The sequence below is a fragment of the Lottia gigantea genome (genome assembly GCF_000327385.1).
Source record: "Lottia gigantea unplaced genomic scaffold LOTGIsca_167, whole genome shotgun sequence".
NCBI lineage: Eukaryota > Metazoa > Mollusca > Gastropoda > Lottiidae > Lottia > Lottia gigantea.
The window spans coordinates 210,004-230,845 of record NW_008708079.1 but is presented as its reverse complement, the minus strand read 5'-3'; the positions used below and the strand labels follow the sequence as shown (position 1 = coordinate 230,845).

The window sequence follows — 20,842 nt, the reverse complement described above, 5'->3', positions numbered from 1 at the left end:
TTTCAAGTCCATTGGTGCAGAGAGTTTTATATTCTCACTCTTTTGACTTGAACATGCTTCTTGGATATTCCTGCACTTATATATTTAAGGCAGACCATAAAAGTTACTACATCTGGTATCAAACTCTGTAAGACAATATCATGACGTCATATTGTTGTTTATTGTATTGTTGCTATGCCTTGAAAATATGAAATTGAAACATGTTGGCAGTAAAAATTAACTATCTTTATCTGCGTTATTGATCTCATTTAACTATATATATATATATATATATAATTTAATTCAAACTAATAAAATTTCTTCAATAAGAAAATTCGTACTTTAGTCACTAAAGACTGTCTTATCATTTCTGACAGCTGCCAGTGGGCGTATGTTACCTTGCCTGGCAAGCTATCTTAGTTTAGGCTGTTGAAGAGGGGGCTCTAATTAAAAAATATTGACGAGATCTCTCTCAAGTTTGAATTTGGCCTGTTTTGGATGGATGTTTTTTTTTGTTATTGGCCTTGACTAAGTAAAAATGTGTCAGATTTTACATGTAAACATGTAAAACTGTGGATCGGATCTCGATGAAACTTGGTATGCATGTACAGTGTACTCTGTGATATCCGACATCAGAGTATTCAGACATTCTGCGTAATCCAACATCAGTTTCTAGTCCCGATTCATTTCCTTCTTAGGCTAGTTTAAAAAAAAACTCTGAGTACTTTGACATTCTGTGTATTCCGAATTACGACACTAATCAGTGGTCCCGACACTGAGAAAAATCTGTATAATCCAGGGCTCAATTTAGCGAGACATCACTTCTCCCTCATGAAAGTTAAGGGAGACTGCATTTATTTTGGGGAGACTTCTACCTGCGTTAAAGTATTTGGAAAATGTGTCATGCTGTGATGACAATTGATTGTATCATAATTAATGTGTTTTAAATAACAGACACCTCTTTACTTAAATCACTTTGTCATTTATTTCATTACATGCTAAAAACTATTCATTTAAAACATAACAACAACTTTCAATAACAACTAATGAGTAATAAACAGAATCCTTCACTTTCTCCATGCACTCAGCCAAATTTACACTTGAAATAGCACTTTGAAATTCTGTGACACTTTGGTGACTTGTATATGATGAAAACTTGTTTCTTTGGTGTCCAAACATATCTAATAATTCTAACTGTTAGGCAAATAAACGCTGGTTTATTATGTGACAAGACAAATGACCCAGCGTTTATTTCCCCATAACGATAACAAGATCCACATTCATTCCTTATATTTACATTGGGCCATACCAAAATAATTTTCTGTTCTTCGGGATTTCTTGAAAAAAAAAAGGTACGAGCGAACAAAATTTTTTTTTTAATTTTAAAAAAAAATGTCTCAAAGTTAGTAATCATTGATTTGGTTGGTGCGATATAATATTTTTTAATTTAAAAAAAAAAAAAAGACCCTTCGTGCCATTAAAATTTTCCAGCATGGATTCAGATAAAATAACAATTAATAGTATTTATTTATGGTGTAAAGGCTTCAAAACATTTTGGTATGGCACAACTAGCTGTTTTAAATTTGTCATGGTGCGTATCAACGTACCACAAAAAATTTGTAATCTTCCACAAAATTTCTTTTGCACAGATTAACTGGTCTTTTGACCAGCCATCATCAATTGTTTTGCACCAATCTAGCACATCACAAAATAGTTTTTGAGGTCCAGTTAAGGTTTTGTCAAAGACTGGTGGTGTAGGTTTTTCAGGAAACATTAATGTCTTTCTTGATGCCATCATAAAATCGAACACATTTTTATCACTTTTGGAAGTATTACAAACAGGTTCTTCAGACGAAGAATGAGAAGGCAAGTTAATTAAAAAGTCCACAAACTTGGATTTCAGTTCATCACACAGAGAAATTTTCAACGAAAGTGTAACCAAGACACCGCCTGATTTTTCAATATTGTCCTTGATGTACACTTTTTCTGGGATCTGTGATATGCACGATTGAATTCCTGCAGATGCCAGATCATAAACATCTTTCAGGCTCAACATCAAACGCCATGTATGGCAAAATAAGTTTCTGGTGTGACCTTATTTTGATTACTAAAATCATTTTGGTAAAAAAGACAAATACAAATATTAATTCTAGCACTGCATTGGCCATGCCTATTTCTGATAATTATCAACTTCCGGAATTTCGATGCGTTCGGTCGTCGAGAAAACGTTCTTGCTTCAGCGACGGGCCTAAACTACTGTACGAACTCACTCTTTCAACAGCTGGAACATGTTCTACTATAATTGTCGCACGATGTCCACAAACTGACAAACGGAAATAGAGGGCGCAATTTTGTAACTCCCACTACCAAATTTTAGGCTTAAACTAAAAATGAGAGCTAAACAATCATGTTTATCTGATCAATTTAGAGGTACGGACATACGGGCAATATAATTTTTTTAAAGTTAAAAATTCTTTTTTCAAAATATGGGAGCTCTTTTGATACATACGGAATATTATTTTTTAATTTTAAATATAAAATTTCGATAACGGAAAATCGGGTACGGAATTCCCGACGAACAGAATATTATTTTGGTATGGCCTTGGTTAATCTTTTCTGATAAAATACGCCAAAATTTGTTGCTTAAATCACCTATATCTGTCAATCAAGTTCACCACCCCTAACAATATAGTTCTATAAATCAACAGTCTTATTTGGATGATAAAATTATCAAATATTTATTATTCCATTGAAATATTAACAACAATTGTAAATTTAAATAAATTGTAAATCGCTTTCCAACTCTAGGTAGAAAACTTGGGTCAATCCTTGTTTTCGTTTTCGTTGTATTCATACGCCTTATTGTCACGTGACAAACTAGTTATTGAAACATAAAGGCCGGTTTGGCTAACTGCTTTATTGAAGGGAGTGATAGTAGAAATATAAATATATGGGCTTGAGCTGAAAGACATTAAGAAATAAAATTATAACACTTTGCCATCTTCACCTTAAAATAAGTCAATCAAAAGATCCAACAATCAAAAGTTATAAATAGACCAATTTATATAATTTTAAATTGGTTGAAATAATGTTAAATTAATAATGACTACTTAGAAAACTACAGGCAGCATGTCTTGCATGGTTTGTAGTTTTAGCTGGTATTCCATGTCCCCTGGCATATGCTGTATCGTTCTTAGCTTCCCTACATACTTTACAAAACCATTTGGATTTATCTGTATCCAAAACGTACCTGTTAAAGGCCGTTTGAGAAAGCTCTTTACTAAACTTCCTTTTCTTGGGTGAACTTTGACTAGGGCTAGACTGATTCGTATCGTTTACCGATATTTCCAATGGACGTTTCGAACTAGTCTTAAGAGAGGGTGAGAGCCAACTTTGTAATGACATATTGCTAAATCAAAATGCATACTAGTTGGATCGAAAAGAAGATGTTTTATAAATGAGTGTCCGCACAAGGAAAGTTGTTTCCTCAAACAATGACTTGACCAGGCCATATTTACAATTAGAATCACTCAAAAGTAGATTAATCTTTTATCAATGGTGTCAAAAGTTATCAACCAAAGTGCGAAAAGCATTTGTTTTATAATATTCCTTTTCAAACAACACGCTTTCTTGATCCTTTGTTTATTATCTTTGGTGGCCATCTTGTCATACCCAGAACACAGTAAGCTTTTAGTCAGTGTTTGATTCTTTAATTTAAAACTAAATACGGGTAAATAAGCAATTTTCATTGAAAATACACGAAACATAATTCATTTCGACCAATGGGAATTGATAAAAAGAAATAATATGGCCATGAAATGATATTTATTCAATGAATGGGTGGTTGGTAGTCAATAAAAGCCTCTGTAATTAAAAGTTAAAACTGGCATCAAATGCTTGAGAGGGATTCCATTGGGTAATGATGAAGTGTCAATTGAAATAATTTGTATATGGCCTTCGCTTACTATTAGAGACTTGATAACCGTCGACTAAACTATTAATAGCCAAAGTAAATAGAAGACAATCATTCTGTTTCACCTTTCGAAGCCAAATTTCTGAATTGAGGCGACTTGTAATCGCAATGAATAAAATATAAGGTGATTTTTTGAACCATAAAGCGACTTTTTCGCCCACATTGCCCCGTAGCTTGTGCCCTGGTATAATCCGACATCTACTCATCTTAATCAATTATCGTCAATTAGATAATCGCTTATTTTATTGATAATCTTGTTGCTGATTAATCACTGCCCATGACCTCGCTTAAAGATCAAGGTCATTGCCTTTAGATCAAATGGTATCGGTACTCGTATCACACCATATGGAACAGAAATAGGCAACCATTCTTTGTTTCGCGTTTTATCAATATTCTCAAGCTAGTGTTTTCCGTTCTGCAATGCGAGCCTGTACTAATGTGTCTCTGGATATGAAACAGTAAATTATTGGAGATTATGAAAAAGTGCCGCGCTCTTCACAGTATTGAACAACAATAAACTGCATTTTAAAACGTAAACAGAGTTTGCTGACAATATTAAAAAGCGTATGTACGGTAGCTCGAAATATGAACAATTAAATAATTATAAAGTTAACTTTTATTATCGTCTTATTATAAGAAAGCTACCGGTTTGCGGGGTTTTGCAGTCCCAGTGTATGTCGAATTACATAGAATATACTGTATATATTGAAAAGACCTTGTTTAGGATGAACGTTTTTTGCATTATTGCCTTGCCTTGTTTTTATCTGATTTTGTTGAAACTAGGTATTCAGGTATATATATTAGATTTGGTAATAACCTGATGATTTTTCATAGAGACTACAGTTGTTTATCTAATTTTGTGTTTTTGAATTTTATGATAATTTGATTATGACCTCTAACATTGACTTGTAAAATCTCTTAAAAAATTAAAGACATGAGAGCTCTTTGATGTTGATAATTCAACGCTTCTGGATTATTGCTATTGATTTAAAAATATTTGTGGACAAAATTCAGCATAAGTGACCCTAAATTGATGACAAATGCATAATGAAGAGAATTTTGGTATTATTAAGAAGATCTTTAATATATGTTTTGTCAATAAAGATTTAGTTGATATTTGTGACAGCTGCCAGCGGGCGTATGTTACTTTGCCTGGCAAGCTATCTTTCAAGTTTAAATTTGTCTTTGCACAACCTCTGGTATAAAATTTGGGCCACCAAATAAAGGCTCATAACTTTTGGCTTAAACCTTCACCATTCGACAAAAACATCTTCTTTGTCTAAATTATCATATGATACCCCAATGTTTTATTTTGGTACATTACTAATTTAATATGAGTTCTAGTGGTTGATTGTTGTTGTATGTATGTAGATGTTTGCTAATGCATCTCACCCTTTAGTTAACCAACATTGAAACGATATCTAGAGAAATGAACTCTTTATAAGGAACAGTTAAAGGTGATATGTTTAATGGAGGAAACAATCAACTGAAAATACACAAATTACAATATTATAGATAAAAACAGTTTATAGTTGTCTACTACCAGGGTTCCATAAACAAAAAACAATATTAGAGATAAAGATAGGTTGCCAGGCAAGGTAACATATGTCCACTGGCAACTGTCAGAAATGATAAAACAGTCTTTAGTGACTAAAGTATGAATTCTCTCATATTAAAGAAATTTTATTATTTTATTTGAATTCAATCATATATATATATATTATGTATATATCCCAAAAACCATTCATCGAAAATGCGTCAAGTTAGAACTTGTCCGAAATTTTATAAATTCCAATGATCACATCAAGTTTCATCAGAATCGGTGGAAAACTGTAGCTTCAATCCTGCTCACAAACTATTTTTAACAAATTTCAATGCATTTTAACAAAGTCAAGGGCAATATCTCAAAACCGTTCATCGAAAGTATGTCAAATTTGAGAGATCTTATCAATCTAAAGCATCACACCAAGTTTTATCAAAATCAGATAAAAACTGTAGTCTCTATAGAATAGTATTATACAGTCTAACTTGTATTAAGCAGCCATTCAAGGGAATGCTCATAAGTGGCTGCTTAGTAAGAGGTGGTGCTTAATAGAGGTATGGTTTACCCAGCTAAGAATGACAAGTTGATATTTTGAGATAACATTTAATGATAACAATAACAATACATGTATAACAATAGAAATGGAATTAACGATGTTTAACATTAAAATAATCTTTCAGACATGTCTGTTTTACACTTTTGATTTTCTTGTTGCTAATTTTTCCCTTAATCCTCAGATCGCACTGCATATTCATATAATCTTCAATCGTATGACAATAATTGCCACGGAATCGAAAACTTGAAAGAATAATAATCCATGCGTGAGTTGTATTCGTGGATTATAGACAAAGGATATTCTGTTTGGCAGTAATTAATCTTGATTTTGATTTATGGGATTAACAAGAATTATCGACGTTGATTGCAGGGTGACACGTGTTTAGTGTTAAGAAAATGGTGACCGCTGACCGCGTCAAGAGGGTGGTGTTCAATAGAGGTAAATTTGGTTGAAAATTGCACGGGATGTATTTTTGGTGGCCGTTTATTAAAGGTTGGTGCTGAATACTGTTAGACCAAGTTAGACTGTACAGGGTAATAGTAATATAGAGGGTAATAGTAATGTATAGGGTAATAGTAATGTATAGGGTAATAGTAATGTACAGGGTAATAGTAATAAATAGGGCAATAGGAATAAATAGGGCAATAGTAATAAATAGGGCAATAGTAATAAATAGGGCAATAGTAATGTATAGGATAATAGTAATATATAGGGTAATGGTAAATTATAGGATTATAGTAATGTATAGGGTAATAGTAATGTCGAGGATAATAGTTATGTATAGGGTAATAGTAATGTATAGGGTAATGGTAAATTATAGGATAATAGTAATGTAGAGGGTAATAGTAATGTAGAGGGTAATAGTAATGTAGAGGGTAATAATTATGTATAGGGTAATAGTAATGTATAGGGTAATGGTAAATTATAGGATAATAGTAATGTAGAGGGCAATAGTAATGTAGAGGGTAATAGTAATAAATAGGGTAATAGTAATGTAGAGGATAATAATAATGTATAGGGCAATAACAATGTATAGGGTAATGGTAATGTATAGGGTAATAGTAATGTATAGGGTTATAGTAATGTATAGAATAATAGTGATGTATAGTGTAATGGTAATGTATAGGGTTATAATGATAAATAGGGTAATAGTAATGTAGAGGATAATAGTTATGTATAGGGTAATAGTAATGTAGAGGGTAATAGTAATGTATAGGGTAATGGTAAATTATAGGATAATAGTAATGTATATGATAATAGTAATGTATAGGGTAATGGTAAATTATAGGATAATAGTAATAAATAGGGTAATAGTAATGTATAGGGTAATAGTAATGTATAGGGTAATAGTAATGTATAGGATAATAGTAATGTATAGGATAATAGTAAATTATAGGGTAATAGTAAATTATAGGATAATAGTAATGTATAGGATAATAGTAATGTATAGGGTAATGGTAACTTATAGGATAATAGTAATAAATAGGGTAATAGTAATGTATACGGCAATAGTAATGTATAGCGCAATAGTAATGTATAGGGCAATAGTAATGTATAGGGTAATAGTAATGTATAGGGTAATAGTAAATTATAGGGTAATAGTAAATTATAGGATAATAGTAATGTATAGGATAATAGTAATGTATAGGGTAATGGTAAATTATAGGATAATAGTAATAAATAGGGTAATAGTAATGTATAGGGTAATAGTAATGTATAGGGCAATAGTAATGTATAGGGCAATAGTAATGTATAGGGTAATAGTAATGTAGAGGGTAATGGGTATGTATAGGGTAATAGTAATGTATAGGGTAATAGTAATGTAGAAGGTAATAGTAATGTATAGGGCAATAGTAATGTATAGGGCAATAGTAATGTATAGGGTAATAGTAATGTAGAAGGTAATAGTAATGTATAGGGCAATAGTAATGTATAGGGCAATAGTAATGTATAGGGTAATAGTAATGCATAGGGTAATAGTAATATATATACATATATATAGATAATAGTAATGTATAGGGTAATAGTAATATATATACATATACAACAATAGAATAATTAGAAACTTAACTGTTGAATCTTTACAGATTTTTAATTCAATTTCTTTTTTTTTTTCTTCTATTTTTAAAATTATTCTTGAAGTGTAATAAAATTGACAAGTACAAGCAATTTCTTCTATTAAATTATAGGGTAATAGTAATATACAGTCTAACTTGTATTAAGCAGCCAGTCAAGGGAATGCTCATAAGTGGCTGCTTAGTAAGGGGTGGTGCTTAATAGAGGTATGGTTTACCCAGCTAAGAATGACAAGTTGATATTTTGAGATAACATTTAATAATAACAATAACAATACATGTATAACAATAGAAATGGAATTAACGATGTTTAACATTAAAATAATAAATAGGGCAATAGTAATGTAGAGAATAATAGTTATGTATAGGGTAATAGTAATGTATATGGTAATGGTAAATTATAGGATAATAGTAATGTATAGGGTAATGGTAAATTATAGGATAATAGTAATGTATAGGATAATAGTAATGTATAGGGTAATGGTAAATTATAGGATAATAGTAATGTATAGGGTAATAGTAATGTATAGGGTAATAGTAATGTATAGGGTAATAGTAATGTATAGGGTAATAGTAAATTATAGGATAATAGTAATGTATAGAATAATAGTGATGTATAGTGTAATGGTAAATTATGGGATAATAGTAATAAATAGGGTAATAGTAATGTATAGGGTAATAGTAATGTAGAGGGTAATAGTTATGTATAGGATAATAGTAATGTATAGGGTAATGATAAATTATAGGATAATAGTAATAAATAGGGTAATAGTAATGTATAGGGTAATAGTAATGCAGAAGGTAATAGTAATGTAGAGGGTAATAGTAATGTAGAAGGTAATAGTAATGTATAGGGTAATAGTAATGTATAGGGCATTAGTAATGTATAGGGCAATAGTAATGTATAGGGTAATAGTAATACAAAGGGTAATAGTAATATATATACATATATATAGATAATAGTAATGTATATGGTAATGGTAAATTATAGGATAATAGTAATGTAGAGGGCAATGGTAAATTATAGGATAATAGTAATGTATAGGGTAATGGTAAATTATAGGATAATAGTAATGTATAGGATAATAGTAAATTATAGGATAATAGTAATGTATAGGATAATAGTAAATTATAGGGTAATAGTAAATTATAGGATAATAGTAATGTATAGGATAAAAATAATTTATGGGGTAATAGAAAGATTCGCACAATCCATCAGTCAGCTATTACAATAGGAAGGGCTTACTTCTATAAAGATAAACAATCAGTTTTGTTATGTTCAATGTGTATTTCAGGTATTGTAAAGGAACCTGATAAGAGTGGTAAAAGTTATGCTATATTTGCTATAACTGTGAAACGTAAGGTACCAGACAGTGAAGAAGAGACAGTAACTGATGTTTATAGAAGATATAGTGACTTCCATGATTTACATATGTTAATAACAGAAACTGTAAGTATAGACTAAAGGTGCAACTAGTTGGTTTAGGTTTCAATAGTGTGTGCACTTGTATCGGTACTGTGTCTTTCTGTTTCTTGAATATTTTGCTTCTGGAATAACCATGCAATGAACACCATGAATAGAAAACTTACTTGCAAATCTACTTACAATGTACTTGCAAACACCCTAAATCTACTAACTTACAATCACCTTTATTGACAGATTTAGATGAAACTTGCTGAATTGTCTGTTATCACCCAAGGGTGAAGACGCTTCTGCCAATCAACATAATGTAAACATTCAAGACGGTAAAACTTAAAACGTAAAATCTATATACAAATGTTAGATGGAACAAATTCAAATCAAGTGGTGTTGAGTGGCTAAAATTAGGCTTCCATCCACTTTGTTATCGAAGATTCACCGACAAAACTCGCATCGACCAGCCAAGAAAAGATTAGCAAAGAAATCCATTGTCAGCAGTTTAAGCAGTGAAAGTGAGATGGGACCTTCTCCTAAAAAGAAGTCCAGTGGCAGAACTTGTTCTATGATTTAATATTGCTGATAGGCTCCGCCCACAAGTCAGAAAAAGATAGTGCAGTCGAGATAAAACACGTTTTCTAATGCAATGTAGAAGATACTAAGACGAAGATGTAATGTAACTAGTGCAATGTAAAAGACGCAAAGACAATTATTCTTTGTTCAATGTACAATGTCGAAAGTGAAAGGACATTGTACGTATTATTTTAGGTATCGTGTCTGTGGTTTTATATAATTTAACATTTGCATTATGAATTAGACGTATTATGACATAAGTACATAGCATCTAATTCTGAATACGATTGACCTGCATAATAATTCAGATCGCATTGATTTTGTTTGTGACAGATATCCTTTAATAAGCATAAAAATGCTGAGCGAAGCAGAAGGGATGTTGGAGGCACGCAAAAACATTTATGGAAAAGACCAATGTACTCTAAAACAATTTGTTTGAAGGCAAAATTAAAGTGTACTGATTTGTATCATTGTTCAAATGAGAATATTGAGGGACCAGAAATTAACAGTATTGATGTAGATAATGATGATAGTGACAGTGATAATCCTGATGTTTGATAAGCCTGTGTATTAATGTATATATATATGTGTGTTTCACATTGTTGTATTGGTTGTTATATTTAAAAAAAAAAAGGATGTTTAATGTACTGCTGTTTTTCATTAATCATTATTATTGTGAAGAATAATACCACTATACTACTATAGATGATTTCCTCAAAAATATTTTTCTTATAGTATAGCCCAACCAGTTTCGTTCTTAATTGAACTCTTCTGGGGCAACTAAGCACAAGTAAAAGCTTCACCTCTTTTTATGCTAAAAAAAATGCGGATGTGCATTGCGGAGGTGAATTTGACCTGATGCCAAGGCGTCTCGGGAGAAATATATTAGCTCAAATGGGAATTAGTCCTAATGATAATGACCCCAAACAGATAGACAATATTATCTCTCGCTAGAGGTTAAGTCTGCATGCCTGTGCATGTGCTTTTGTAACATTACTTAACCGCAATGTTATGACCTAAAATTCCAAATTGATATTTTAATAAAATTTAATAAAGTTTTTATTGTGTTATTGTGTTTTTCCAATCGATCAAGATTTAAGAGTTTTAATTAATCCATGCCATTATGAATTTGTTGTTGCAAGCACAGGGCTAGTACACATAATAATTACATCAGCATTAAAAAGTATCAATAATTTCATATTTGGGGATGATAATGTTCATAAACTTTATCAAAACAAGGAAAGGTATCAAAAACTCTGAAAGTACAATAGAAATGATTACATATAACAATCAGAGAATATTTTAGTGGTATTTCTGATCATTAACACATTCCCCACACTAAATCTCTTCAACTATGATCATTGTTCATAAGTATTCATTTTTCATTGAGATTAAAGGGACAGGTTTGTACTATTGTACCTTAGACTCAGAAATGAGAATATTTTACCTAAGCTAATCAGTAATAAATTTAATATTCACAACTCATATGCACTACTGTTGATTGGGATCCATTGTACAGATTGTATTGATTAATAATAGGTAATTCTTAAACAACAATTTGTAGTGTTAATATAAGGGGGGAAAGGTTGGAGTCTGATCACCATTTCCACCAACAGTAGACATGTCACTTTCAGTTTTAAATTTAAAGTTCAATTTCATAATTCCAGAAATTATTTACTAATATAGGGGCCAAAGAGAGATGACATTGTAAATTATATTTTAACACCATTAAAAATTTATAAAAGTTGGTAGCACTATGTTAACATAATAATGTTTGAATTTCACAAATGAACAAATTAAAAAAAAAACTTAAGAATGATTCTCCTTCACATTCTTATACTCAATACTTGATATTGCTTGTTAATGGTGATAATACTTAATTATCAAGCCCTATTGTTTTACTTATAGATATGATTCAAGACTGGATTAACCAGTTCCACAAACTACTAATATACAGCATATGCTATACGTCAAGGTGGTACTATTTCTCACGCTTGTACTAACATAACAATATGCATGAAAATATTTCTATATTGAATATATATAGTACATGGCTGTGACTTTCTAATTTAATATTGTTTCAGTGTCCAGATATAAAAGCGCCTCATCTTCCTGGAAAGACAATATTGAAGAATACAAGTAAAGAATTTTTAGAAAAAAGGCGGCAAGCTTTGGACCACTACCTCAGAGTAAGTCATTGAAAATTTTGCATTTTTGGTACCTGTTCAATAAGATGACATCTGGAAAATTCTATGTTTTTGTCAAAGCAGCATGATGTTAATGAGTAACCCTTATTGACAAAATATATAGAGCCTTGATTGAAGTGTTTCATTAAGTCCATTCTCAGTAATTATTGGAAACCATTGGAATGCTGAATTGTTAGTACAGCTGAAATTAATATATTGACAACCTCTGTATTTAGAGGTGAATATGGAAATGTGGATGATATTGCTGTCAACCCTAAGGCGGAGCCAGCAAGTTTTTTGGGCAAAAATCTCATAACTAGATTAGAAATTCGGGCAATCGAAGATATTTCTTCCCTTCCGACGTAAACCTGGCTCCGCTACTGCTATCTGTTGTTCCGTTCACAACAGACACAATAAAGTTTGTATGTATATGTTGATATAATTAAATTACAATTCTGTTTACACGGTTTCACGCAATTTGATTGGATAACAGCTGTCACATCATTCGGTTTATATCTGTGTAAGCAGAATGAAAATATAAGCTCCGTCCCTTAACGGACTACTTTTATCATTGAGTTTGATTGACGTGGCCACTTCACGGCATCAATGTCGTTCCTTCAAACGTCACCAGAGCCGAAGTCTACACATCACTGAATGATAGGCTAACGGTATTTTCTAAATTCCTTCAAATGTGCACACTCCAAATTCCAAAAATATCATGAATTCTGGACTTATTTAGAACTTGTCTTTCAGTAATTGAACTTCCAATTTGGCCGCTCCGTCAACTTTCATGTAGTAGACAGTAGACTATAAATAGGTGATCTACTTATTGCTGATTGGCTGTTCTATAGGACTTCTCTATAGTTAGTATCAGTTCATTAACGTTATGTTAAAATGTTATGTATTTATGCGCCAATTTAGTGCCTTAAGTTGTTGTTATATTACATAAATAATTTAGCACGTATTCAAGTTGATTTAATTATAAGGAATGACCTGAACATTTTTTCAGTTTATCGATGTATAAACAGAAAAAAACTGTGTACACCTTAAAACTCACCTTTCCAGAAATATGTGAAGGTAAACTTCATGTCAAATTATCATTAAATAACTTAATCAATTCTGATTTTAATGATGTAAAATATGATTACTTTTGAGTTAGTTAGATTGGAGAAGGAAGTATAAAAGATGACGAGATGGCAATTTACTTCAGTGATATGATCTTGCTTTTCTTTATGAGTCTCAAAACCTGTAGGATTGTTTAATTTCTACTGTGTCATGTATAGGCCTATAAAAACTACAAAATTCACATAGCTAAACTCTTATATGTAGGAAAAAAAACAATTTGGAGCATGACAATCATGAATTTAGGTGCTTGGAAAAATCTCTGAATTTTCACCCCAATATCATTTGCAGAGTGTTCCTGATTTCTCCTAGATGTATCATTATCTGAGGTATGATCATCCAGTCCAGCATGATTTTCTTGTGTCTTCTTCACAAAATCTCTAGCTTTCTTGTAGATTCCTAGCACCTTCATATAAGTGATTCATTGATGTAATACCTTTTGTTGGATTAGCTATTGATTGATTTAAGGTTGTTGACAAATTCAAGAGCTCAGCATCTGTAGTTTATAAATATTACTATGATATCTATGAGGTACATGATGTTCGTATCACCGGCATGGCAGGTGAAAGGAAGTGTAGCGTCCAGTTATATAATCATAAAAAAGGTTTAAAACTGGGGATTCATATTCTGTGTTATAAAGATTCAATTGTCACAAAGATATAACGTTTATTTAACTGCTGGTAAACCTGGCTTTGTGGTGTATAAGTGTGACTACCAGTAGCAAAGGTGACCCACGTCATTTAACCACTTGCACTAATTTCTGCGATAGTTATACCATTTCTGTGCATTTTAAGCACAGAGAAAACCTAACTAAAACATTTCAGAAGAATTGATTTCATGATGACTGTTGAGCCACCACAGGACCTGAATTCACCAATAACAGGAGGCAGTGATGTCATTTACCATCACCGGGGTGTCTGTCTGTACATTGTGTACTTTTTATACGCCCACATGGAAATGTGGATGTATATTGCCGTCGCCCCTGTCTGATAGTCCGTTCACATTTATTGTATGCATGATAGAGGCTACAGTTTTTATCTGATCTTGATGAAACTTGGTATGCATGTATATATTGATGAGATCTCAGTCAGTCAAGTTCGAAATTAGTAATAATAGGATGAATATTTTCAGAGTTATTGCCCTTGACTTATTAAAAACGCGTTAAATTTGGCTTATATGCCCGATAAAAGCTGCAATTTTATCTGATCTTAATGAAACTTGCTATGCGTGTATATATTGATAAGGTCTTGGTCAAGTATGTTATCTTTTAGGTTTGAATACACAGGTTCACCATCAATGGATCATTTGTCACTCTGCTGTATTGGACCTAATTCTGATCCATGTAATATAATGAGTCTGACCAGTTTTTTTACATGCCAACATGGAAATGTGGACGTATATTGCCGTCGCCCCTGTCCGTCCGTTCACATTTCTTGTAGGCGCAATAGAGGCTACAGTTTTTACCTGATCTTGACGATACTTGGTATGCATGTATATATTGATGAGATCTCGGTCAAGTTCAAAATTGATAATAATCGGTTGAACAGTTTCAGAGTTATTGCCCTTGACTTACTAAAAACGCCTCAAATTTGCCTTGTATGCTTGATAGAGACAACAGTTTTTTCCAACCTAAATGAAACTAGGTATGCATGTATATATTGATGAGATCTCACTTGAGTTCGTAATTGGTAACAATCGGATGAAGGGTTTCAGAGTTATTGCCCTTGACTTAGTAAAAACTTGTCAAATTCGGCTTGCAGGCATGATAGAGACTACAGTTTTTATCCAATCTTGATTAAACTAGATGCATGTGTGTATTGATGAGATCTCTGTCAAGTTCGAAATTGGTAATAATCAGATCAACAGTTTCCGAGTTATTGCCCTTGTGTGTACAGCGATGAGACATTGTTCATGTTTGAATTTCATGATAACTTGCTGAACTGTTCCAGGTTTTTGCCTTGACTTATGGATGATTTTAAGATTATTTGAAAATTCATTATTAAGCCACTAAAGATTTTGTTATCATTTCTGACAGCTGGTAGTGGGCGTATGTTACCTTGCCTGGCAAGCTATCTTTAACTATGCTAATCAGCTCAGCAAAATCTGAGCGTTTTAGCTGTAGAAGTGGCAACAAAAGGTAAAAGTTGATTGCCATGCTTAATATTTAACTCTGTGATATCCGACATCTGGGTATTCAGACATTCTGCGTAATCCAACATCATTTTCTAGTCCCGATTCATTTCCTTCTTAGGCTAGTTTAAAAAAAACTCTGACATTCTGTGTATTCCGAATTACGACACTAATCCCACATCTACTCATCTTAATCACTTATTCTATTGATAATCGCTTATTCTATTGATAATCCGGAATCAAATCAAATGAAAACAAAAGATCGCTTCACTAAATTCTGCTGATTAATCACCGCTCATGACATTACTTCTAGATCAAGGTCATTGCCTTTAGACCAAATGGCATGGGTACTCCTATCATTCATTACACAGAAATATGCAACTTGACCATTCTTTGTTAAAAAATGACAATGATTCTGACACTGTTAGACCACTCCTTGGCAGGATTCTAATAAATCTTAGGTAAAGTATATAAATGTCTCTGATGACAATCAGGGCTGGCAGAAAGGTAGTCATATTTCTTTTGTTTAAGATTGGATTAAATTGCCAGGAATTGTGTTGATCGTAGAAGCAGTTTCTTTGAAAATCTTCTCATGCAAAATAGCGTAATGCCTCAGTTGATGGTCGACTTCTAAAATAAAATGCTCTTTATTCTAAATGCCACAACATCAACTTTTATCATATGATTTTTGAGTTATTGGTGATCTCAGTCAAGTTTGAAATTGACAATATTTTGTTTTAAACCAAATTGGATTGGTAACAGCAATTATGCATTCAGACCAAATAGAGGAAGATCATCAGGCAGTAATTGGAGAGGTAGAGGTTATGACAGATCTGAAAAACATACGAAGAATCATTTAAGGGCAAAACATTGAGCTGTCATGCTTGTGGATCTTACAAACACTTATGAAAAGGTTGCCCCCACAGCTATGAAAATATAAATGCACTTGGTGATTCTTAAGATACATTTATGTGTAACAATGAAGTTTTATTAACGATGAAAGTTTTATTGAAAATGTAATAATGTATACTGGTTATGATAAACAGGAAGTGAGTCGTTAAGGTAAAGAATCACAGCATAGTAGATACACCTTCTTCAAGTACTGATAAGCAGCAAGCACTGGTATGAAACTTTTCTAAGCACATTCCCTGAAACCAGACAGAGGGAAATTAAAGAGTTCACAGGAACCAAATGGTTTAAATTTGAAAGTGGTGAATGCTTGCAGTCTTTGAAATGTGTACATGTGTTATTGCTGGTCAGCAGTTTGTGTTGGAAAGTGATGTTGTTGATTCCAATATTCCTTTATTATTGAGTTTAAAAACTTTTAAAACTGCCAATGTTAAATTGGATCTTGAGCATGATGAAGCTGAGATCTTTGGGAAGAAATGTGCATTAGACTTTAAATCCACTGGTCAGTATTGTATTCCAATCGCAAGTGACACACCTATAAGGAAGTTTTTCATGTCAACCTTCAACAATTATCTTCATCAAATAGACTTAAGGCTTTGGAAAAACTTCATTGTCAGTTTGCCCATCCTTCAAAGGTTCGTTTGGAGTGCTTACTTACAGATTCTGGCGTTTCGGATAAAACTTATTCTGCTGATTTGGAACGACTGTATAAAGAATGTCAGACATGTAAACTTTTTGCTAAAACTCCAGCTCGACTCGTCATTAGTATGCCTAAATTTTTTAAAGGTGGCAAGTATATCCTTCACATGGTGGATATGTTTTCAAGATTAACTGTATCTGTCTTTGTTCAAAGTAAACAACCTAAAGAAATTGTGTTGATTCTTCGCTGAAACATTGGGTAGCTGTACTGGGTGTTGTGGAAGGTGTTTTATTAGACAATGGTAGTGAATTTAGTAATCATCTCATTCGAGAAGTAGCCAGCTTTCCTCAAGAAAAGCTTTTATGCAAAGCAAAGATGATGAAAAATAAGACATCAGATTTGAGCAGTAGAAGAACATTTCCAACCAGGTGAAACAGTTTTTTATAATAAGTGGTTAGGTTCTATTAAGTTATATTTCAAGATGGCAGACTAGTATTTGTTCGACATGGAGGCGTCTATGTTAGAGTTTCAACTAATCATATTATCAAAGATTTCCCAAAATCTAGTTCAAACTCTGGTGTTGCACATAATAATAAAGTTCAATCCCGGCATAGGTCGAGATAATACCTTCGGTTTTTTCAACCCGGTTTCCCCTTGTCAGTGATACAGGTAAGTGGGGCCAACATGGAAAAAGCGTCTTGTTGTTCGGATGGGACAATAAACCGAGGCCCCATGTGCTACAGACTGTGCACGTTAAAGATCCCTCGACACTTGGAAATCGAAAAAGAGCAGGCTAATGCCACTGTCTTGGCAAAATTTCCCTCATCGCACCCTGCATGGCGTTGCCCGTCTTCAATACCCCACATGGTGTAGAAAAGTAGGACGTAAAACTCCATTTCATTTCATTTCAAATGGGCAGCGACCAAAGTGATTTAGATGACATCCGTTTGAAATAGAATGATAACATTCAGTTTAGAGTGTCAGACAATGATGATTGGGAGACAGCTACAGTTCTCAGCAAAGCTGGAAGATCAACAGGTTCATACTGGTATTGGTATAATGGACAATGGGCAAATTCACAGCCTTGATATTGAAAGTATACAGTGGAAAAAATTTGTAGACAAGAGTTTGGCTTTTTTTTTTATGCCAACTACTGAACATGGTAATCCAGACTGTGTTCACACTAAGCTTGACGAATTAAAGAAATTGAAACTTATGATATTGTGGATGACAATGGCCAAGATAAAATTTCAACAAGATGGGTTTTGACTAAAAAAAGGTGATCAAGTTAAGGCTCGATTAGTAGCTCGTGGATTTCAGGAAGAACAATATATGCAAAGTGAGTCTCCTACTATGGGCAAAAGTACTATGCTAACTTTTCTTGCCATTACTGCTAGTCAATAGTGGCCAGTTAAAACTACTGATATAAAATCAGCCTTCTTTCAGGGTAAGAAACTAGATAGGGATGTGTATCTCTTCCTATCGAGGCAGATATTGCTAAAGGTAAACTATGGCGATTAAACCACTGTCTTTCTGATTAAATGATGCTGCCCGACAATTCTATCAGAATGTGAAGGAAGAATTCATTAGGTTGGGTAGTAAACAATGCACCTCTGATTCTTAAAGATAGTAATGATTCTCTTATTGGTTTATTAGCATGTCATATTGATGATTTTTTACGTGTCTTTGATGCATCAGTAATCAGGGTTCGCACAGCCTTGAAAAACTCTTGAATTCCGTCCATTGCCTTGAAAAACCTTGATTTAAAAAAAAGTCTTTGAAAACACCATAAAAAACTCATTTTCTCTTGAAAAGTCCTTGAATTTTGAGTTGAGTCAAATTGTGTGTATATTTATCATTAACCCCATTGACAAATATTAACTATCTTTATTGATTTCACAGTTAGGTACATGTGTATTCTGTCAGACTAATATCCTTGAATTTCAAAGCCCAGAGTCCTTGAAAGGTCTTTGAATTTTTGAGGCAAAGTGCTGTATGAACCCTGGTAATGACTTGTTTACGTTAACGCTTCCTTGCTGGAAAATTAGAAGATACTAAATTAGAAGATACTAGTTTTACATTCATAGGTTTCAACTTAATTCAATCTTTAGATGTGATAACTCTAGATCAATCTTCTGGTAACTTTCAAAATTAGTGCTTGGTCATATTCTCTGATGCATCTCTTGGAAACATCTGTAATGGTGTAGTTTGATTTTATTGGTGTCACCTAACAACAGGTGCCCGCCTTTTAAACTGGCAATCCAATTTTTTCTCCAAGACTTTTTAACATTCCAGTATTGACATTGACAATAAGAGTGTTGTTGAAGCCATGTGTTCAACTAAGATGGTGGATGATAAACATTTACGGTTAGATATATAATAAGTGCTATAAAAGAATCCTTCTCCTTAAAACAAATCACATCTGTCATTGCAATTAGCTAATTGCATGACTAAAAAAGGGGCCTCAGGACATGACTTGTTAAATGTCTTTCACACTGGAAAAATAAGTAATATTCCTTAGCTATTAAATGTTTTGTTTAAAGAAAAAAAAAAAAAAAGATGTGAAATGGAAGTTTTTGTATGTGCAGTAAATTAGTTGTTGAATGTGAAGTGATAGTGGGTGTTATTTAAATTATCCTTTGTATAGGCATCATTACTTACCTTTGAGTATTCCTTTATTTTCTGTAACTCTAGACTGTTTCTTACAAAACTCAGTTTCTAGTATTTTAATTAGTTTATTAAATTACTTACAATTTATACTACGGTACCTTATATTTTTGCACATTTAATAATTGATCATTTGTACTTCTGTATCTATCTATTTTCAATATTCTTTTCTGAATAATACTTACCTAAAGAGAAAAGTAAAAGACAGTATAAATAATGATAAACTATTAACATTCATTCGCTTTCTGATACTTGCCACTATTCCTTATTTTGTAAACCTGGACATACCAACATGCGCATTCTTATGTTATTTTAATATGGCCCTCGATTGGAGTCTGAATAAATATGTGAACTATAAAGTGTTTTTAGATGAATTTAACACTGCTTACTCAACATGATGGTGTTGTAAACATGAATCAAAATATGGAAATAATTATGAAAATGCAGAAGTAGCACAACAACTTCACCTAATTCTGGAAACAATTGCTGTATCTTATCAACACAATAAAGAGGAAGAGATTTTTTAAGCTCCGAGTGACAGAAATAACTGTATCTTAATAATAATCATATTGTGTATGAAATAAATTTTGTTTTTTTTGTTTTTTAGTAATAATTGCCTTTTACGGTGGCTCACATACAACATTAACCACTTTTTATTTTAATTAAAGCTTTTTTTTTACATGATGAAAATTGATTTTGAATTAAAAACTTTAATTTTCACCTAGGTCATAATAATTTTCACCTAGTTGAAAATTAGGTGATAATTTCTGTAATTTTGAATTAAAAACTTTTTTTACAAGATTTGTTGAATTATCACCTAGGTGAAAATTATTATGACCTAGGTGAAAATTATTATGACCTGGGTGAAAATTATTATCACCTGGGTGAATATCAAAGGATTTTATTTCAAAATTAATATTTTTAATTCAAAATTAAAAGTGAAATAGGTCGTATGTAAGCCACCGTAGCCTTTGACTTAAATAAAGGACGTCAAATTTGATCTATAGAAATCATAGATTTATTAATTTTTAAAGAAATTAGAATGAAATTTGAAATGAAGTAAATGTCTATT

General features: G+C 32.3%; 1 protein-coding gene across 1 annotated transcript; it reads left to right on the top strand.

Annotated features, from left to right (window-relative positions):
• Window positions 1-6,446: 6,446 nt before the first annotated feature.
• Window positions 6,447-10,674, top strand: LOTGIDRAFT_173651 (hypothetical protein; the record flags this gene model as incomplete). The annotated part of the gene is made up of 3 exons (XM_009051424.1): window positions 6,447-6,489; window positions 9,422-9,576; window positions 10,450-10,674. 3 exons carry the CDS (start codon window positions 6,447-6,449, stop codon window positions 10,672-10,674), a joined length of 423 nt encoding a protein of 140 aa, XP_009049672.1.
• Window positions 10,675-20,842: the final 10,168 nt, after the last annotated feature.